The following is a 20361-nucleotide window of genomic DNA, read 5'->3' as shown; positions in this document are numbered from 1 at the left end:
TCTTTTGTTTCGCCTTTCCTGTTCCTGAATCTAAATAAAGATGGCTTTTTAGTATTAAAAGTGGAAGAAAATTACAGGTAATTATCTTTGACGGTAAAAACGCTGTAATCAGCGGGCTACATGAAAAATTACTCTAATTATGGCTGCATTTAAGAGAATGGAAAAAAACCTTCTTGTGGATAAAAACCTTAAATTGTCCCCAATGTCTGCTTCAAATTGGATGGCACTGCAGCTGGAGGCTTTGTTCAGAATTGATCCTGGGGAGCTCTGAACCCAAAGTTTCACAGTGGGAAGGGGAAAAAAAGAAAAGAAAACATTTTTCCTAATGTAACAATACGAATGGTAGAAAATGACAAGACTGATCGGTTTTAAACCACTCTGAAGACTGACTGAGCGTGGAAGTTGCTCAAAAAAAAAAACAAAAAAACACCCCCCAAAAAACTGGTATATTGGTAAGTAGTCTTTGCTTTGTGTCTAATTATAGTGACTGTCCTTTTGCACGACTGTATGTAGCTGTCATTATATGGAGCACTCTGAGGATCTCTATTGACTTCTGATAAATGGCTCAGTGGTTTCAAGGTTCATAATTTGAAGGATGCCCAGGTCTCTAGCCATTAATTCTCGCAGTATGGGGCACCCAGCTTGGATGAGGAAAGGGCTTTTCATTGTCAGTAGTTGCTGTGCTTTCCACAAACTGGTGCGACTGGAGCTGGCTGGACAGCGTGTTGTGTGCCTGGGCACCTCTCAGGGCTTTGCAAAACATTCCTCGTCTTGCATTGTCTGCTCTTTAAAAACAAAGGAGGGCGCCTCCTTTCTTAATAATTTGGAGTCTCCAACCTTTGGGAAGAAAGACAGGGCTCTAAGCTTTGCCTCGGCGAGAAAGCTCAGCTCAGCTGAGCAGCGGAGCAGTGAAATCGCAGTAGAAATGACCGGATGGTTAGGAACTTCTTCTAGGCGTATCTTTGTGGACTCGGTATCTCCTGTCTTTAAGTCGTAGCCTTAAAACCAACCAAACCACCAGCTACCCCTCCCCTCCCCCACTTCATCTTTTCTTTCTTTGCTCGCAGATTTACGCTTTGGTAGGGGTCTCTGCGCACAGGCAAGCGGGGCACAGGGTCCCGCTGCCCGGGTTGAACTGGGGGGGCAGGTCGGGGGAGATGGGGATCCGCTAAGGTGGAAATATGAGCCAGGCGGGCATTTTGTGGCTTTTACTCTATATATATGAAAGAAGACAAAAACATACAAAGTATATGTACAACTAAAATTCAACAATATATACAGAAAGGTTGCTCGGGGAAAGGTCCCTCTTGCTCAGTGGGTTAGGCTGCTGCCGGGCAGCCCTGAGCCTTCCTTCCCCAGCCCGCGGCGGCGGGTCTGGCTGCGAATCCATCTCTCTGTCTTTCCTTCTCGTCTCCGGGAGTCTGTCCGGCTGTGTGTGGGTGCAGGTCTGTGCGGATGAGGGGGCTCTTCACGTGAGAGACGGTGGTTTCTTCTGAGCCGCAGCCCATTGCATTTTGAGAAAGCATGCATGTTTTGCTTCGTGGTAGTGTTCTAATCTTACAGTACATTTTCAGTTTTCAACCAGTTCTCCTTTTTTCCTTTTTTTTTTTTTTTTTTTAATCCTTCTTCTCTCTTTTAATCCTTTCCCCAGTCTGGATTTGGTGAATAAAAATGAAGGAGCTTTGACTAGTCTCTTTCATCATGTAATGTCTTTAGCTCATTAAACAAGTAAAAACGGCTGCCATTGTAGATTCAGGTTCTTGTGGGCAAAGTGTGTAAAAAGTTTGTTTTGACATATACTCCACCGAGAAAGAGGCTGGTGCCTTGGAGTCCAAAGGAAAATATCCTAAAGAGAAGTGTCTTCTGTGCGCCAGAATGAAAATTGTGTCTTTCTGTTCAAGATCAATCGCTGAGGATACTTAAAAAAAAAAAACAAAAACAAAAAAAACCAAGCCACTGTCTCTTTGCCGCATCTGCAAGTTCACACAGAGCCTGTTTGCTGGCATGGCTTGGCAAAGCAGGCGAACTTCTTGCCATGTCGAGACGAGGCGTTCTTGGGAGATTATTTCTCTTGGACAATTCACATCATTTGTGGTCTCTGCATTGTGTCTTGATGTGGAGAAGAATACCAGTGAGAATAGCCAGGCATGTAGCTGTTGGGAGGCATATTGACTCCCTTGGCAGAGGCTGAAACGTCCCAGACTGGAGGCAGAGCTGGAGAGCGAGGGGAGAGGGCAGCCGAGCCTGGTAGAGGGTCGCTCTCGTGGGGGTTACTGCCCTGCTTCAGCAGCTTCTTGAATTTGGAGCGCTTGTTCTGAAACCAGATCTTCACCTGTAAACCAAAACGCAGCAGATATTAGGCTGCCATCAGTGCCCACGGCACAGCAGGGGAGACCCCGGGGGCCGTGGGTCTGCTCCAGAGAAGGTCTTGAGTGCACACGCCAGTCGGGTGTGGAGTTGGGGATGGGAAGGGAGGAAGGAAGGATATCTACAGTTGCTCTTGGGCTCTGGATGCCGCTGAACAGGGGAGGCAGACCAGAGCTGGAAACCGAGAGGGATGCAAGTTTTAACCTGGAACGTTGTTTTCTTTGCGCAGGCCAGATTGTTCAAGCTGAAACAGACTACATATTCTGAGGTCTCCTGCTTTAGCACCTCATTCAGAATTTTGGAGGTCATTTGATCATTCGGGCAAACTGTTGTCAAACACACGCAATCATATGATTTTGTGCCAGGATACAGGAGCCAATAGACAAAGGGCATCTTACAAAGAAATCGTGCATCCGAAATCCACACGATCAGATCAAGTGGTCCATGCTGCTGTGATGGGGGAGGAGGCAAAATGGAACCAGGATTGTGGCTTTATTTTAATATATATTTTTAAAGAAAGAATAATTTTATTTTCTAGTGAGTAATTGGATATCAAGATTGCTTTGGGTCTCATCCTGCTCCTAACCCAGCAGAACAGGAGCCTGCACTCGATAAGATGTGCAAGGATCAGGCCCACTGGCAGATCAGAATTATTATAGAAATTATATATACCTATATAGGCATATATACACAACGTATTTTTTAAATCAGTCAAACAAAGAAAACAAAACCCCCATGTGTATTTGACCTCGCAAACTTTGCAGATGTAATGTTATGAGATAAACAGGAGTGCTCCTCTACTAGTGTGCTCAGGATCGGGCCACTGAAACAAATCTATGCTTGTGAGAGAGAAAGCGAGACAAAAGTGAAACAGAGTGTGCAAGCTAAGGATACTAAAATCTCATTTGCAAAACCATCAGGTCTATTCCCATCATTAATGTTTGCTGAGTATTTAAAAATCGCTGGCTGGAAGCAACTGTTACCAATGACAATGATAAAATCCTGAAGTTATTTGTTAAGCTCATAAATTCATATGATAACATTTTACCCGATTTGATCCCATCTATCCATGCACTTCTCCACAAACCCCAGCCTGGGAAGCCTGTAATGCCTCACATGTCTTTCAAGTTTAAATTAGCAGAATGGCACAGCTATTCCAACCACACTTAACTATGGCTTAACCTGCCATAATTTTGTACACGGCTGTCTTTGATCTTCAGATCTATTATCACCTTCCGTACATTTTGCCCAAGGCTAACCACTGCATTTGCGTTAGTCATCCAAGGTGAATTAACTATTGATTTTACAGGTATTTCCTAACGCGTCCCTGCTTCCCCTCTACCTACATACGTTGCTACGAGGCAGCTTTGCTTTTAGCTCTACCTCAGGCCCAGAGATTCCTTGCCTTTGTTTTGTTCTCCTTTTCATAGCTGAGCAATTGTATCTCGGTGCTGGAATTATCCGAAAATACAGGCAATTTTAAAATGTTATGTGTGGCATCAAAAGGGAGCGCTTGCTCGCCAGACGGCTGAGGGAAAGGCGCTTTCAGCTCCTTCTGCGGTAGCCCGGTCTCTGTCGCGCATTGGGTAAGTCCTAGGACATAGAGATGGGGATCGTGTGCATTACCTTTTCTACCGTTCCCGACAGAGGTTTAGGGAACATCATACTTTGCTTGGCCTTTATTGCTCGAGCAGGATTTCAGTCATTTGGGATTCCCAGTAATTACCTGTGTCTGGGTAAGTCCTAATGAAGCTGCCAGTTCAGCTCTCTCTGGAAGTGCCAGGTACTGGGTCTGCTGAAAGCGATGATTTAAAGCCTGGAGTTGTAGACTAGAGTAAATGGTCCGAGGCTTCCGAATCTTTTTCCCTTTTCCATTAAATCTGATTTCACCGTTTTCAATCACTGTGGTTTTTTGCTGATCTGCAAGCAAAACAACACAGGTGAAACATCACCCTCCTTAGCTATTAAACGCGGGTATTTTGGCTGCCACGGCTCCTAAAACCGCCGAAGCCTGTCCCGACGCGTGTTCAACCCCATCGCGTACACACAAGCTCCGTCTCCTTAAAGGCACGCGCGGCACAGGCTGCTGCCTAGCTACCGGGAGAAAAAACAGCTGTCCGGGCATAGTGGGCACGCTGCCTTGCCCCCGGGGAGCAAAAAATAATAATATTTTTAAAAACTTAAAGCGCAGCACTGGCTTTGCAAAGGGATGCCTTGTTCCAGGACCATCCAGGTTTTACTGAGCTAATTGACTTCGCGTCGCCAGTTTGGTGGTCAGTGAACCACCAGTCCGAGACTTTTAACAATGCTTTTCCCCTCCGCCCCCCCGCCGTGCCCCTCCGGATGGATACGTACGGTTCCCTAAAAAAAAAAGAAAAAAAAAAAAAAACAACAAAAAAAACCAAACCACAAAAAACCCAAAAAACCCCACATAAATCAGACGGCCCCCGAGCGGAATGCGACCCGCTCGCCTGGAAACTTTCACTCCTCAGGTGTTAGCAGGAATTTTGCCTAAAGCCGGTCCCGCCGTAACAAAGGAGCGCCAGTCGCAGTCTCTCGCCGCCGGCCGGGCAAGGAAGGCGCCGGTGCGCTGCTCCGCGGTACCGCCGGCAGCCGCCGCCAGCGCGGGGGAGCGCGGCGGCCCCGCCGCCAGTACCGCAGCAGTAGGCCCGCAGAGGGGCCGCGGAAACAAGCAATCCCCCACCTTCTCTCCCCGCCTCCCGGCGCACCCCAGAGCTGGCGCTTGCCTCGGCGGGAGCGGGGGGCACGGCGGGGGTCGTTATGCAGGTGCCCGGGCCGGGGGGGCCGGGGAAAGGCCCAGGGATGGAGGGAGCGGGGCGAGGAAGTGGCAGTAGGTTGGGCAAGCGGTGCTGGCTCACCTGCATCGTCCGCCCGCGTCTGGCTGGCCGCGCTGCTGTTGTGGTAGGACTGGAGGTAAGGGCTGTGCTGCGAGTGGCTCACGTAAGGGTAGGCGGCCAGCGAGCGGTGGTTGTAGGAGCCGGCGCTGCCGGAGTAGGGCGAGCTGTGATGGTGATGCTGGTGGTGCGGGTGCGAGCCGGCGGCGGAGTGCAGGCAGTGCAGCGGGTAGTGGGCGCCGGCCATGGCCGGCGAGCTCTGCTGGGAGTGGGGCGGCGGCGGCGGCTGCGGCGGCGGCGGCTGCTGTTGCCCGAACTCCATGAAGGCGGATTTGGAGGAGTCTTGCGCGTCCAGCCCGTCAGCCATCGTAGTCATGGTCATCATCAAAGTTTGGGAGGGAGAGCGCGGCGCTCCCCGGCTCGCCCCCCGCGCTCTGCCTCCTCTCTGCCCAGCCACCGCCGCTCCCCTTACCCGCCGCGGCACCGCTGGAGAGGCGGCGGTGATTTAATTTAATTTCTTTTCTTTTTTTTTTTTTTTTTCTTTTCCGCCTTTTTTTTTTTTCCTTCCCCCCCTCCTCTCCAAGGAGCCGTTCTGCGAGGGGCCTCGTTCACTGAGGGAGGGGAGGAAGGGGAGGGCGGTGTGCGGGGTGTGTGAAGGGGGAGGGCGGGCTACTCCCGCCGCTTTTTTGCGCCGCTCTTTTCCTTCATCCCCCCGGCGCGTGGGGTGGGTGTTGTTTTTTGTGGGTTTCTTTTTTTTTTTTTTTTAATGGAGGGGGGGCGTGAAGGGTGGGGGGAGTTGAAGGTGGGAGCCGGGAAAGTTGGGACTCCGGCGCTCCGACTTGAAGGGCAGGGACGCGCACAAGTCGAATGGTTCGTCTCCGGAGGGCAGCGCCTCCCTCATTGGTCACTCGGCCCCCTTACGTCATAGCCGGCAGCGCGCGCTGCCCGTGCCCGCCCCCCTTTCCCCCCCCCCTCCCGATTTTCCCCACACGCGCGTGTGTGGAAGAAACGCACGCGGGTGGGGAAAAGGGGAGCGTCTGCCCTCATTCCCCCATCCCCCCTTTCCCCCGAGTCAAACATTCCCCCACTACACGACCCCCTCCATCCACCCACCCACCCGCGCCTCCTTGCGCGGTATTTTCGCTGCGGCGAGGAGACGCGCAGCGCATTTTTCTCCACTGAACGCAGCACCAGCAGCAGCTCCCGTAATGGCTTTCAAATATATGCAAATGGCTACGTGCGGTTGGCGGTTTTGGCAAAAAGCTTGATTAGGATATAAACGACCCAAGGAAAAAAAAAAAAAAGTGCCTGTGCCCTAAATTTGTCTTTAGATTACAATTCCAGTTGATTTTATTTTATTGTCAACATTGTTAATGATAAAAATAGAGTCGTTTTACAGTTATTTTTACTTTCTGGAAGGAGGCAATTAGACTTCTAATCAGGAATACACAAAAATCTCCCATGATTAACTGCAGTACTTTGTTCAAATTGCTGCTATAAAATTCAGAACAATTTGCCTGTAATGATTATGGACTGGGTTTATTTTGGGAGGTGGAATAAAAGTGGATATAGCATAAATTATCCTCTAATTATACACCAGTGTCGCCTCAATTATCCTCTTATCAAAATGGTTGTCTAACTGCCGCATTTAGTTTCAATTCTCTCCTTTTTTCTATAAAAAGAACTTCATACCTTGTTATTATTAATCCATTTATTATTTGCAAGGGGATTTATATCTGAACATCCAGGTGGTATCACCACTTCTCTTTCAAAGATGGACTAGGGAAAGACATTAAGTTTGATCCAGCTCGGCGAAGGATCTCTCTCTCTCCTCTCTTCTCTCTCCCCCCTCTCTCTCTCTCAACCCCTCTCTCTTTTTTACCCCTTTGCCTCACTTAAATCTCCTTGCGTCCAGCTAAGCATGAACTCCAGAGACAGACCCCACCGGAGAGGACTGAGGTAGGAAGGATCCTGCGGAACTCGCTAGGCATAGAGAAATCCGAAAGTTGCTCTAGATGGGGAAAGAGGCTGGAGGTTTCGGGCTTTAAAAACCAACACCGGCACTAGCAGCCGCCGCTTCCAAAACCCACAGACTTCCCCAGACCGATCTCAGGTCCTGACACTGCCTCTCACTGGGACATTCCCCAAGGACTGGTTTTCAGATCTTGCATATATATATATTTTAACGCGTCGCTTGTGGAAATATTTAGAGCGTTTTAATTTTTCTTTCTGAGATTTTTTTTCTCTTTTCCATTCCTTCATTTATTTTGAAGTTTTGTTTCTCCACAGCCCGGTCATTAGCTCTGGGAAGCCGAAGGTTGGGACTACCCTGTTCGGATACCGGTGGGGGGAAGTGTGGAGGGGGAAGGGGGATGCGAAGCGATGCTCGATCTTTGGCAGGGCATAACCCATAGTCTCTCAGCGCTTGTTGTTCATATGGCTTGTTTCAGGGGTGTATGGGGGAGGGATGTCTTTTTTTTTCTGTGTGACTGGGATGTTCTGAGCCCCTTTACCCACCCTCTCATCGTTGTTTCACTTCTTGAGCCCTTGGAGTCGGTTCAGTAACTCTGAATGCAGTTTTAAGTGTCTTGCCTTGTTCTCCGGCTTTTAACAAGAGTTCCACTTTAACACGCGAAAGGGTAACCCGATCCAGGCGTTTACAAAACTACAATGAATAAAAATATAGAGAAAGGGGAAGAGAAGGGAAAGAATTCCTACTGAGACTCTTTATTCATAGGTGTAGGTAATGTACTCAATAGGAACAGGTACATTTGGCAGTTTTATTGCTTTATACCCTCCAGCTTGCTGTTAACATCATGAAGGCGGTTTTCTTTCGCAGGTGCACATACTAGCATTTTCTCCAGCAGCAAGAGCACGCATAACAAAAGATGTCAGAAAATAGGCTGGGGAGTGTTTGCAACACGTTGCTTTCTTGTTTCGAAATAATTCCTGCCACATAATGAATGCTAACCCCGGAATGGGAAAAAGTTGAGCAGGAGAGGGGACCACTTTGAAATAATACCTATATGCCTCCTTGAGTCAGATAAAAAGAAGAAGAAAAAGCAGGGAGAGTCTGCAGGAGCTGCTTCCTGCGATAGGCGGCAAATGGAGTTACATGTGCATCACTTGCTCAACGTAGCTGACAGAAGAGCTGCGGTGGGGCGAGCAGGACAAGCAGGGGCTTCGGATGCGGGACGGGGGGAATGGCGGTGCGTGGAGGTGCGGAGCCCCCGCCGAGTCATCGGTGGGCGCCAGTCGGAGGGAAGAGCCGGAAACCTGGCACTCTTTCTCCGCGGTGCTCAGACATCCTTGTCTGTCGTCAAGACAGTTCACTCCGTCCAGCCTCACACCGATAATTTACCCCAATTTAATTAAGCCCACCGGGAGTCGCGGGGTGGGGGGCAATAAGCGCCCGAGCCGCGTCCTTGTAGAGGCGGAAGCTGCAGGGATATTTCTTCTCCGAGGGTAGGGCAGGCTCTGGGCCCGCGCTCTGGCGGGGGATGCCGGGTCGCCCGGGAGGTTCCCGCCCGCCGGAAAACCGCGCTGCCGGGCACCGGTCCTCCCTGGCTCTGACTTGCGTGCAGACGAGCTCCGTCGCCGGGCTCTTTTTGAAGAAATTAGACCTGAATAATTAGCTCTGGTCGCACGGGAGCAGTGGGGTGCTCATTTCCCAGGGTGGGTAACTCGTGAAAAAGGGGTGAGGACGGGCACCCCACACCTCCTAGTCCCCGCACCTTGAAGTGCCTTCGAAAGCGAGCAGGCAGCAGTCACGAGTGAGGGGGCTCCCCATGAGGGGAGCCGCCTTTCCTCAACGAGCTTCCCGAGAGTTGCGCGGGACCGGGAGGGTCAGGAGTCCCACCGGATGGGGCAAGGTGCGAGTTAGGGGGTGGCTGAGGACTGCCCCGAGGCGGGAGCCCCTGCACCGCCTCCTGTGAGCACCCGTCCCTCCCTGGGAAAAGACAGCAGGAATTCACCGCATGTGACACCCTTCCTGGCTTCTCCGCTCTTTCCGCGGCCAAACCCGAGCTCCCGGAGGACTAGGCTGCAGCCCTGGCGGATGGCGATGGGGACGTGCCCTGCGCGTGGCTCTGCGCCTTGTCCGATCTGGACCGTGGGTACCATCGCACTCTGCCTGCACATCCCTGGCCGGGCTTCCCTCCTCGGTTTAAATATTAATATTTCCTGCGAATATTAAACCCCTCGATTTAACATTCCCAGGAAATGCACCCTCGCTCGCCTGGAGAGCAACGAGGCCTTTGCATCCCTAGCGGGCTTGGGGCCAGTCCCTCTCCGCGCCCGGGCTGGCTGAGAGCCGCGGGGGCAACGCTGCTTCCCCTCCCCGCCTCCCCCGCGATCCTCCCCTGCTCCGCTGACTGTCGGAGAGCGTGGCACCGCGCATCGGGCTCCTTGTGCCCCAGGACTGGGTGACTTCGTGAGATCGGTCTTCAGTGTCATCCTAAACCGCGCCGCTTTAATGATGTTTGCGGGTAACACTTTCAAAGGGCCAAAGCGTGTGTGTGTGGTTTGAAGGCACAGTTGTGAGTCGAAAGATGTCACACAACAGATACAACAGTCAGAAGGAGCTGATGAACAACAGGAAACGGGGTTCTATTTTTAGGGTGTAATAGGAAGTTAATGTAAGCGGTCAGAGGCTTCCTATATGCCTCCGAGCACCTTCTGTTCCATTCATTCATTCATTCATTCATGCGTTCAACAATAACAACAGGGGAAAACAAACATTCTCGTTCTGTTTCTCATCCCCTCCCTTCCCGGGAAGTCCTGCTGTGGTGTTTGCAAGGGTGGGCTCTGCAAGTGCAGTCCCTCTCTCGGGTTGTTTAGCGTGTTTTTTGGTTTGTGGGGAGGGGTGCGATAGCTGACGCTGTTCCTCAGGCGAGGCTCCTCCAAGATGCTCTCGCAGAAGGAGCTGAAGGCTGCGCTCTGGGATTATGTATCCCCTCTCCCCATTTCACACCAGAGCCCGGGAAAGTGCTTTCTGTCTCACACTGGTCAGAGTAGCTGTGAAGATCCGAGAGAAACTTATTTCAGGAATTATGTTTTTGTATGTTTTCCCGCGAGAAGCCCATGTATGTGCATGAAGCGGATCTTGAAACACGATTTTTTTTGGTGTGTCAGAGAAATGCGGGGAGGAGGGAAGGCAAAGATTAGTGCGGGATCTCCTGAGTTTTTTAGCAACAGTGTAGAATCCACAAAGCAATCGAAAGGTACTCGGGAGAGAACGGGATTCTCCGGCAGAGGTGTGTGCGGAAAGTCTTGAGAGAAGCGGAAAGCCAGAAAATATTCCTGCTGGCGGCGATCCGCTCCAGACGCGTTTTTGCGGAGAGGCTCGCTTCGCAGACACACGGCACTTTCCCCACTGGACCTCGGCTGTGGCGGCTGACAAAGTTGCGCCCCCGCCCCGCGCATCGTCGCTCCGCGGGTGTCCGCGGTCGCACCACGCGGGTGTGCGGGGCACTGCCCGGCACGACTCGGCTCGGCAGCCACCGTCCTCCCCTAGCAACCCACTCTATGTACAGCTCCCAGAACCTATAGCAAAATATCCCTCCTTGCATCTGCCGATGACATTTTTTTCACCGGTCTCTCAAGCCTATTTACCCCAAAACACGTCCTCCTCTCCTTTTGCCAGTATGTCCTAATACCATCTTCTAAATGGCAGCAAAATGGCGAGGAAAGGCACCCGCTAAAGGAGGTCACCTCCTCAGACTGGAAGCGAGCCATTTTGAGGAGAGACTGCGGAATTTGAGCGCTGCCAACGCGAGAGCAAGAGCGGAGCGGAGGCTTCTCTGGATTTCAACCCACTAACGTTGTAACAGACAGGCAGGCGTCAATGGCTCTCCATATCGCGAGTGTGAAGGAAGTAGTGGCAGGGAAGCGGGCGGGGGGGGGGGGGGGGGGAAGGGTAAACCCCAGCCCAGCCTTGCAGATGGATCACACACGCCGCTCTCTATATTGTAGCCTGGGTCAAAATAATAGGAGTCAGAAGGGGAAAGATCCAGAGGGAACCAGCCACTGTCTCTTGTACAGATTTGTAGCGAAGCCTTTGGCTGTAATTAAAACCTTACAGGCAGATTCATTCAATGTGTGGCTCTGCAGAGGGTCGGACATTGGGGCTTTTTGTTTGGTTAATGTTTTGTCGTGATGTTGTCGTTAGTTGTTTTCCCTGTTGGGGGATATGTGGGGGGAGGATGGATACCTGCTTTAAAATGCAATCAGGTTTCAGGCGAGTGGCTGCCCGGCTGGAAGACGGAATTCCCTCGGAGGCCCTGGCCGCCCGCCTCTCCTCGCACCTGGTCAGGTGTGCACCCACACCTCCTTAACTGAACCACCGGGGACAGGTCTCTCCCTCTTTACCCATACGGTGAACGTGATCCCCGTAAAGAGTCTGAGCGAGAGTCTTTGCCTCCTTCGCCTCTCCGCTGGGAGCCTTACGTGGCAGCGGTGTGGGGAGACCTTCCCCTCTGAGGTTCAGGGGACCTCCCCGAATGCAGAGGCAGGTTTGCAGACCGCCGCCTGTGAGGCTTTCACTTGGCAGGCGTCCCCGTCTGCCCGAGTGCTGCTGAAGCAGATGTTGGTTTTAGCGGGGACTTATGTTGTTTTGTTTTCTTTTCAAATGAAAGAAAAAAACAACAACAATTAAATAAAAACCTTATTCTGGCAGAGGAAGAAGATGCAGTCTAATTTTAAAAAAGAAAAAGAAAAAGAAAAGAAAACAAAAAACCCAACCCACCAACTCTCTTAAGTGCCCATCTTGGACGGGTTCAGAGGCGAAGGGAAACTCGAGGCTCTTTAAGTCAGTAGAGAGGCTGCAATTTGTCCTGCAGTAGCGGCCAGCCTCAGTCCCCAGCCAAGTGCCGCGCCGAGACCTCCCGAGCCCAGCCGCGGCTCCCCACGGCCACTCGTGTGCTGTGCCGGTGACACCCGCTGGAAACGTGTCACCCCGGCTGCGGTCGGGAAGTCTCGGAATCCGGAGAGCGAAAGCAGAGGCTTTAATTACGGCAAACAAGCGCGGTGTCCTCTCTCTTCAGTCTCTTTCGCCTTCGTTTATTTTTAGTACACTTCAAATGTCTACACATTTCCCTTGTTGAGATCAGTGCAATTATTTACTCTGCCTTTAGGGATGCATTTACCGAAGCACTGAATGGAAATGTAGTAAACATCGTGCAAAGTCAGTGCAGTTATTGAGGTTTATTTATTAGGAAAAGAAATAAATATCTCGGCTTTACTTGTTTCTTCGGGCAGACTCGTTATCTAGAGTAGATTGCAAGGAGAGTTCTCCACTCATTCCGGTGTAATGAGCTTGCTTTATACGTTTATCTCTTATCCGTATCTAGCTACAGCCTCTTTTGTCAGGGTCTCAACGGACTATAAAAACAAATCTAAAAGTTAATTTAGAAAGATAATCCGAAGGGATGCATTATCTGATCTCTCTATAGAAACTTAACTAGGTGAGGTCCCGTATCTGAAGGCGTAAAGAGATACATACAAACAGGGCATCGCCTCCAGCAACCTGAATTCCTCCCCCATCCAGCATACGGAGCGGGAAAGCTCTCGACACCGAGAGCGGTTTCACTGGCGGAGTGAAACTGCTTTGCCCGACTGACTGGTTCTAGTGTGACCACGACGTTATCCTCCATCCCGCCAAGAATTATTTTTATTTTTCGCTATTGGGAATCGTCACCTTTCTCCATCTTTTTTGCCCTGACTCCTCGCCTCTGAGCATCCCTCGCACAGAATAAACGCAGGAGGAAGGGATGGTGGGAGACGGGGCCGGTAGAAGCACGTTAGGTATCTGCGGCGTGAGGAGCGGGAGATATTTCGGGGTTCTGACAGCTGGATCTGAAACAAATCAGATCTGAATTAACTTGCCTGTTTTTCGAATTGTCTGCATTTCAGCAAGCAGCCCTCACTCACTCCGCTTCTGGCAGGTTTTGTTACACGTGCCTCCATAAATATATTATCCCAACCTTCTTTCCTCGTTGGAGCTCTTGTTCAACAAAACAGAAAGCAGAACGAGAAGAAGCGATTTTCTTTTTTAAATGAAGACATTTATAAGTAACCTAATTTCGTATTGTGGAAGTAAATTTCATGCTAGGATATATTTTGCACAACATGTAATCTTTTAGAGCCGGAAGACATTTAATTAAAGCCATATTCGGAGAAGTACGGCTTCAAAGCAGTCATACGACCACATACCTCATTCATATTCAAGATCCGTCCGCGAATTCATATTGTTTTAACGTGGGACGTCGCCTTTACGGCATAACTCTGCGAGGCCTGGGCAGTGTGAGAGATAACACAAAGGAGAGCAGGCACGGAACGGCACGGAGTGTTTTACCAGGCAGAGGTGTCTGTTTAACCCAAAGACTACTGCTCTCTGCTTCCCAGCTCCCGGCATTCGGTCAGAGGGACTTCCAGCAATTCACATGCACTAGCTGGGGGTTGGGGGGAGAGGGAAAAGCCCACCGAGGATGGGTCGGGGTTAAGCATCCCGAGCTGGGTGCTCCCGCTTCATTTCCATACGCTGCTGCCCACTTCACGCCGCATTGTGAAACATGTGCATGGGGGCAAGGTTTGATCACGCCCTTTGCAATCCGCCCAGGATAAGGCCGGGGGTCTCGTGGCAGCCTCATTTCCTAGCACTTTGGGCTGATCGGGGAGCGGTCAACCAGACTCACACACCCTATGGCTGAAGGGGCATCTCTGGAGAGAGGGAGGATGGCGCCCTGCCGGCACCGTTCATGGGCACCTGTGAACTTTTGATCGCACTTATGCCATTTGAACGGCAAACACACTTTCTGTTCAAGTTTTTGCCCCATCTCCTCCTCAGCTGTTGGATTATTCAGATGAAGATCAGGGATACCCGAGGAAATGGGGGTACAGGAAGAGAATAGCCCAGGTCCGAGGTGAGAGCGGGGCTCCTGCCCGGCGCTCAACCCGCCGTCCCACTGTCTGCAGGGCTCAGGTGCCGTCTGCCCCTGTTCCTCCCTTCTCCGCAGAGGGGATGCTCGCTCTTTCGTTGAAATGACTGGTAAAAACTGCCATGAATTCGGTGAGAGCCAGATTGGCCCCCTCTCGCGCTATTTTTCTATGGTAACTTTTGCCTAAGCGGTGCTTGGTGCCTCCAGCCTTTCCCTTGCCGTCCCCGGGGCCGCCAGTGGGAAAGGCTGGTTCTCTGGGAGCCAGAGGACTTGTGTGCTCTGGGGTCCAGTCAGCAAGCCCTTTTGTTTTCTTCTCGAAAGGGATGGCTAAATACTTCAAATGAAGAGGGGGAAAGAGAAGCGAAAGAAACCCAAACCAAATCATACCCCCATCCAGCCCGAGGCAAAATAAACCTGCAGCAAAAAGAGTCCCCCCCCCCCGTGGCCGCAGTGCCTGCAGTTGGGGCTGCTTCAGAGGGCATAAAATTCAGCGGCGAAATCAAATCAGAAAGGTTCTGGTTAGTTTCCTTGTAGTAGTAATTAAAAGTATTAATTGGTTGTGTCGACAGCTCAAAAAGACAGGTGTTGCTAAAAAAGCCTCATAAATCTTCCAATCATTACTAAGTGGAGGTGGGAACCGGGCTGGGAGAAGGAGCCGATTGTTTACAAGGGTGTTTCAAGGTTTAAGAATGGAGATTATAATAATACCACTTCTAATCGGACGACTTTCTCCATTCCTTTGAAAAATGAAAATAAATCAAATGGCCTGCCCGCATTTAGAGCAGGGTAAGAAGTCTTTCATGGACTTCGCTGCATTTAAGACAAACTTTACACGTACCCTTAATTTTCTGTGCATATACATATGGTTAAAAGTGAGGAAATTATTCATTCTGTGTGTGTTTGGATTTTTTTTTTGGTCAGGTGGCCTGTGGCCCGTGAATTAAGTAAGTTTCACACAAGTTTTCAGGACACCGATCTAAACTTCAAAGACTCTTACTAGCTGGGTAGGGGCTGGCTGTGCTACTTCGTCCACCGGGCAAAGCAAGACCCAGTGACGTTGCAGCCTCGGGGTGTGAGAGGAAAGGAGGAAAAGGAGGAAAACCAGGCCCCCGGCGTGAGACTCGACCCCGGCTTTTTAAATGGGCGATTTGGGGGTGTTTGTTTGTCGGTTTTTTTGCGGAGGGCTCTTGGCCGCGCCTGGCGAGCAGGCAGCCGCGGGTGGCCGAGCAAAGTTCCCGAGGGAAGCGGAGCTGCGGGTGCGGCGGCGGAGCGGTGCGCCCGTCTCCCGTTGCGCACGTCGAGGGAACCCAGAGCTCTGAAGGCGATGCCCGGAGCTCCGGCCGGAACACGGTCCCCTGCCGTCCGCCGGGGCACGGTCCCCCTTTGGCTGGGGCGCAGTGGCCGGGCCAGGGCCGGGCTCCCAGCCGGGCTCCCGGCGGGGCCCCGCGGCCTCCCCGCGCACGTGACGCGGCGCGGAGCATGCGCGGCGCCGGCCCCGACGGGCCCGCGCCCGAGGGCGGCTGAGGTGGCACCGGGGCCCGTCCGACCCCGCCGGGCCGCAGGCCCGCATCTCGCCCGCCCGGGCGGTACGACCCCACGCTAAGGGAAGCCCCGGGGCGGTGAGGCAGCCTGTGAACCATCCCGCCCGACGGGTTGTTTTTAGCTCTCCCGACGGGACTGTCCCCACCCGCGGCCTCGCCCCTGCCCTCCTCCCCAGCCCGGTGCTGCCTCGTCGCCGGCCGGGCCGTGATGATTCTGTTCCCCTGTCCCCGGCCTGGGGCAGCTCACGGTGCGTCGGTGTGTTCCTGCCCTGCCTCCCCTGGCCCCTGGGCAGGGCCGGACGGGGATTCTGACCACAGGGTAACCCCCCCCCGCCCCCGAATAATTCCTGAACGCCGAAGTTCCGCTCGAACGAACTGTTCCTGCAGCTGTGTTTATTATTGTCGAGGGTCCTTTCACAGCCAGGGAGCGGCGGCTCCCGGCGCTGGCACCCAGCGGGAACGCGCCAACGCCGGGAGCGCGTTTGCGCGGAGTTGCGAGGGGCGAGGAGCGGGGGCTGAGCGGCGGCTCCAGCACCGGGAGAGCCCCGCTACCCCAGCGAGGCACCCCGCTCCTGAAGCAGCCTTCCTGACGGCTTCGTACGGGTCCCTGGGCTGAACCCCCCCCGTGGAACTGCAAAGACAGCACAGCCTCTGCCTCCTTCGTATCAGTAATGACTTCCACCCCCCACCCCCCTCCGTGCTCTAAAACAACAAAACACAGACTTACCTGAAGTGGTTTTTATTTTCACAACAAGGGATATTCCCTGCATTGCACACATACACACAACGCATGCACACGCACACACACACACACACACACACACATTAACCAATAGAAAAGCCAGATATGAGAGTTTGATGCTCTGCTGTGACATGAATAATTGTTGCATCGTGTAACTTCCTACATCTTGCTTTTAATTTGCAGCGAACCAAACAAAGATATTTGCAATTTTTAAATAAGCACTCTATGTAATAAATGGGAACATTGTGCATGAATGCTGTTTCTTCCCCTTTTCTTTAGAAGACATTATTAGCTCTGACAGCATGCAGCTCAGGTTTGGAGGAGAGGATTTTGTAAAGGGATGATAGACAGGAAGGGCAGCAATCATGGGCTTCTTGGGCTAAAGCTTTTTTTTCTTTTTTATCAGAATGTTCTGTTCGATGCCATTTATCCTTGATGATAGAAAATTGCTCTGTTGCCAGGACGCTGCTGCTGAAATAGAGGGCAGGAGCCACATTTCCATTTTGCAGCTTGAAAGCTATTCAAATGAATTTGCAGAAAGGGGGGAAAATCTGGAGATAAACAAATGAGAATAAATCGAGTTCCCCTTTCCTCTCCTTTCTTTCTCTTTTTCTTCCTTTCTCCTTTTTTCATCCCGAGGTGTGTATGTGTGTACGTGTGAGGGAACTATTCTTTTTCTACATGAGGATTTTAGTTCATCAGTGTTTGCAGCATCTGGGAAGTGCTCTAAATCAGGCAACACTTATTTTGCTGCTGTTTGAGCCACAGAACACGTAAACATATTAGAGAAATTTACGTGTGTGTGTAGATATACAGACATCCATGATTTCCTTACGTGTGTGTTTGTATACAGCCAGACTCTGGAATGCAGCGGTGTGTGTTCCTCTGCGGGGATACCAAGGACATGCACCATCACCTTAGACCAAATGTGATTTCTCCCAGCATTTATGTGTTGATTCTAGTGAAATACCTTGTCGTTTTAGAGCAATTAAAATCTATGCTTGTCATAGCATTGTCCTTCCATCATAACTAATTGTGTGGGAAATCTTCATTTTCCCTCCCAGTCCATTTAGATATTTCCGGAGTCCCAAGGAGAAGTAATAATACATCTGGCTATAATCCAGCACATAGCCCAAGGGCTAATATTTAATCATTATTTTTAAATTAAGCATTGAATAAAATAAAGCCCAGAAACATTATTTATAAATCGGGATGAATATAATGACAAGTAATTATGCTCTTCCTTCTTTGGTGATTCAAGGCTCAGCTCGGCTCCTCAGTTCAAATCCAAATAAATGAAACGTGTGAAGCCTGTTAAACACTTCCATTTCATTTACTTGTTCCGTCTATAGGCTGCTGCTGTGTCAGGCTGGAAATATTGGACATACCTTGACTGGGGCTGTATAAACTCTCAAAAGTCTGAGACCCTGGTTACCACAAAGTAACTTTAAGCAAATTCTAACTTCTCTGAGTAAAAACTGGTGCCAGTGAGTCATGGGGGTTGAGAAGATTATGCAGCATCCTCTTAAACATAGGATTTTAAGCAACCATAATATGTTTGATGACATACTATATTTGATCAACTTGGATTTTTTTCACTATGTCATTTCAACAGAATTTCACCTCCTATTAATCTATAATTAGCACATTGGCTTCAAGCATTATGTATTGCAAAGTGACACCTTATTAGATGTGGGTTCCCTTCTGCAAGGAAGAAAATTCTGGAGGTGAAAAAAGAAACAAACAGGACAGAGAAAGAAAAAGGAGGATTGATTTATTGGCCTTGGCCAACAGTTTTTCCATAAGTGTCCGAGCAGTCAGGCATGCGACTTTGCTATTGATTTTTAAATCTCCGTTCAGCCGAAAAGATCAGCGCGCAAATAATAATAAACTCTAATCACTGCTGCTATTAGATTAGGCTAAACACGGGGATCCGAGGATCCAGCTGTGTCCAGCTCTTCCACTCGCTCGGGGAAGCGGCCCCACCAGCCGTCCCCGCACCCTCCATGCCCGCGACCTGCCCGCGGGACCCTCGGAGCTGGAGGGACTTCTCGGGCTGGATCCCGCGGTCCGCTCCCTGCCGGAGCCCGCTCCGAAGGGCCAGAGCAGCGCGGGGCCCCGGGGTGCTGCACCCCGGGGAGGGGACGGCGAACGGCCCTCGGGGGACCCGCGGCCTCCCTTCCCCGCGTCCCCTGCCAGGCTCCGGCCAAGCTGCCGGGGAGCGGGTGGGAGCGGCCGCGGGGCCTCCGGGAGCAGCGCACCTGGGGGGGATTCTCGGGCCCCGCGGGGCTGGCGCCGGGCGGGCGGCTGGAACGCGCCACGCCGGGGAAAGAGCCGCCTCCCGCGCCCGCTGCGGGGCCGGGCTGTGCCGCCCCGGCCCAGCGCGGCCCCGGCCCGGCCCGCAGCGGCTGCCGCCTGTGGCTGGAGCCTCCTCTGGCCTCAGCAGCCCGCCCGGCTACCACGGGCACTTCGAGTCCTGTCATGCTGGGCAGTGGCACAAGTCCCGCCGTGATGCCTGACGGGCGACCCCGGTAGAAACCGGGTCGCCCCGCCAGCGAAACGAGTGTCTTGCAGGGGAGCTCCCTCGGAGGAGGCCAGGCTCCCCTTGCCAGGTGTCTCACTGCAGTAAAAAGGGATAAATTACAATTTGAGGGATGAGATTAAAGCCACTGCAGCCCAGTCTCCTGCTATTATCTGGGAGATGGGAGCCTCTGTCTGGGCTTCCACTCCCCTGCGCCCCCCTTCCACCCATCCTTAATGTGGGGACTCGGCTTCAAGGAAGTCATTGCCTCCACATTGAAGTGATTGTGGAAGTCAACCCCAATATCTGTAATACCCAGTGCGGTTCAGAGGGTGCCAGCACATTTTCAGGCAGCAGATGATTAGTTGTAACAATTATTTGGATGTCTTTTGTTTGGGAAAACTTCAGGCCCGAGTAAGTCCACTCTTGCTTTCAAGATAGTGACCACTTTTGGAGGGCTAGAAAAACAAAGATCACTAGACCTGGGTTTCAAAGCCACAAGGCTGAACAAAGAAATATTTAGAGAAGAGGTGACAAATGCCACAGAACTGCCAGCAAATGCCAGAACCAGCAAAACAAAACCCCAAAAAACCAAAACCAACAAAACCCCAATAAAACCCACTACACCTTTGTCAGTACTTAGTACTTAGTACTGTACTTGTAATGTGAACAAGATTGCCACAGGAAAAAGAACGGATCATAGGCAAGGGAACAACCTTGGCTGCAGTCTGTCCCTTTTTGTCAGCGGTTTCCTTAGTGCTGTGTAACATGCCACGCTGCTGCAGGCCCAGCCTGCTACCTCCTTTGCCCCATTTCTCCTCACATATCTGTGCAGAAGGTTACTGGCACGGTGGAGGAATGGAACCATTTGATGTGGCAGCAGGGCATTTCACAGCCTCCACCTTCACCTCTCAGGGCAGAGCTGGGTCTCTCAAGCTGTTTCTTGCCATGCAGACCTGGCAATTCTGTCTTTTGTCACAACTGTCCAACACAGAGTGTAATATTATGCTTTGCTTCTCTAAGCCATCAAGGTCACAGTCTTTGTCTTGTGGAAAAAATGTATGTGGCCATGTGATTACAGCATGTCTAATCATGAGTTCACATAAGGAACAGAATTTGGGTTGCATATGTAACCTCATGTCTGGCACTTTTGAGTGACTAGCTTCACAACCTTATTGTTCTTTCAGTTTCAAGATATGTGCATGTGAAAAAGATCTCTATGTAAACCAAAGCAAAATCATCAAGCCTGATATTTTTATAAAGGTGGGGTTTTTTTGTTTGTTTGTTTGTTTTTTAATGAAGGTTGTCCGTAGTTCGGTTTTGAGCACCAAGAGCAGACGTGTGCCTTGTGTTTGAATTCTGGCAGACACAGGACCTAAAAACCCTCTCCAATTTGGGC

General features: G+C 51.2%; 1 protein-coding gene and 1 long non-coding RNA gene across 2 annotated transcripts in view; one reads left to right on the top strand and one right to left on the bottom strand.

The window, feature by feature from the left end:
• Positions 1 to 1946: 1946 nt before the first annotated feature.
• Positions 1947 to 5949, bottom strand: DLX6 (distal-less homeobox 6). The gene is made up of 3 exons (XM_027639490.1): positions 5247 to 5949; positions 4094 to 4287; positions 1947 to 2332 (listed from the first exon to the last, which is right to left on the bottom strand). Exons 1-3 carry the CDS (start codon positions 5605 to 5607, stop codon positions 2081 to 2083), a joined length of 807 nt encoding a protein of 268 aa, XP_027495291.1. The 5' UTR covers positions 5608 to 5949; the 3' UTR covers positions 1947 to 2080.
• Positions 5950 to 6866: 917 nt separating this feature from the next.
• LOC113945320 overlaps positions 6867 to 20361 on the top strand; it is a 32898-nt gene continuing 19403 nt past the window's right edge. Inside the window, exon 1 of the long non-coding RNA XR_003527042.1 lies at positions 6867 to 7181. This is a non-coding gene — a long non-coding RNA (uncharacterized LOC113945320). The remainder of the gene's footprint in view (positions 7182 to 20361) is intronic.

This window comes from Corapipo altera, unplaced genomic scaffold (assembly GCF_003945725.1).
Source record: "Corapipo altera isolate COAL_440 unplaced genomic scaffold, ASM394572v1 44, whole genome shotgun sequence".
Classification (NCBI taxonomy): Eukaryota; Metazoa; Chordata; class Aves; order Passeriformes; family Pipridae; genus Corapipo; species Corapipo altera.
The sequence above is the reverse complement of the archived record's forward strand: the minus strand, read 5'-3'. Positions and strand labels throughout refer to the sequence as shown.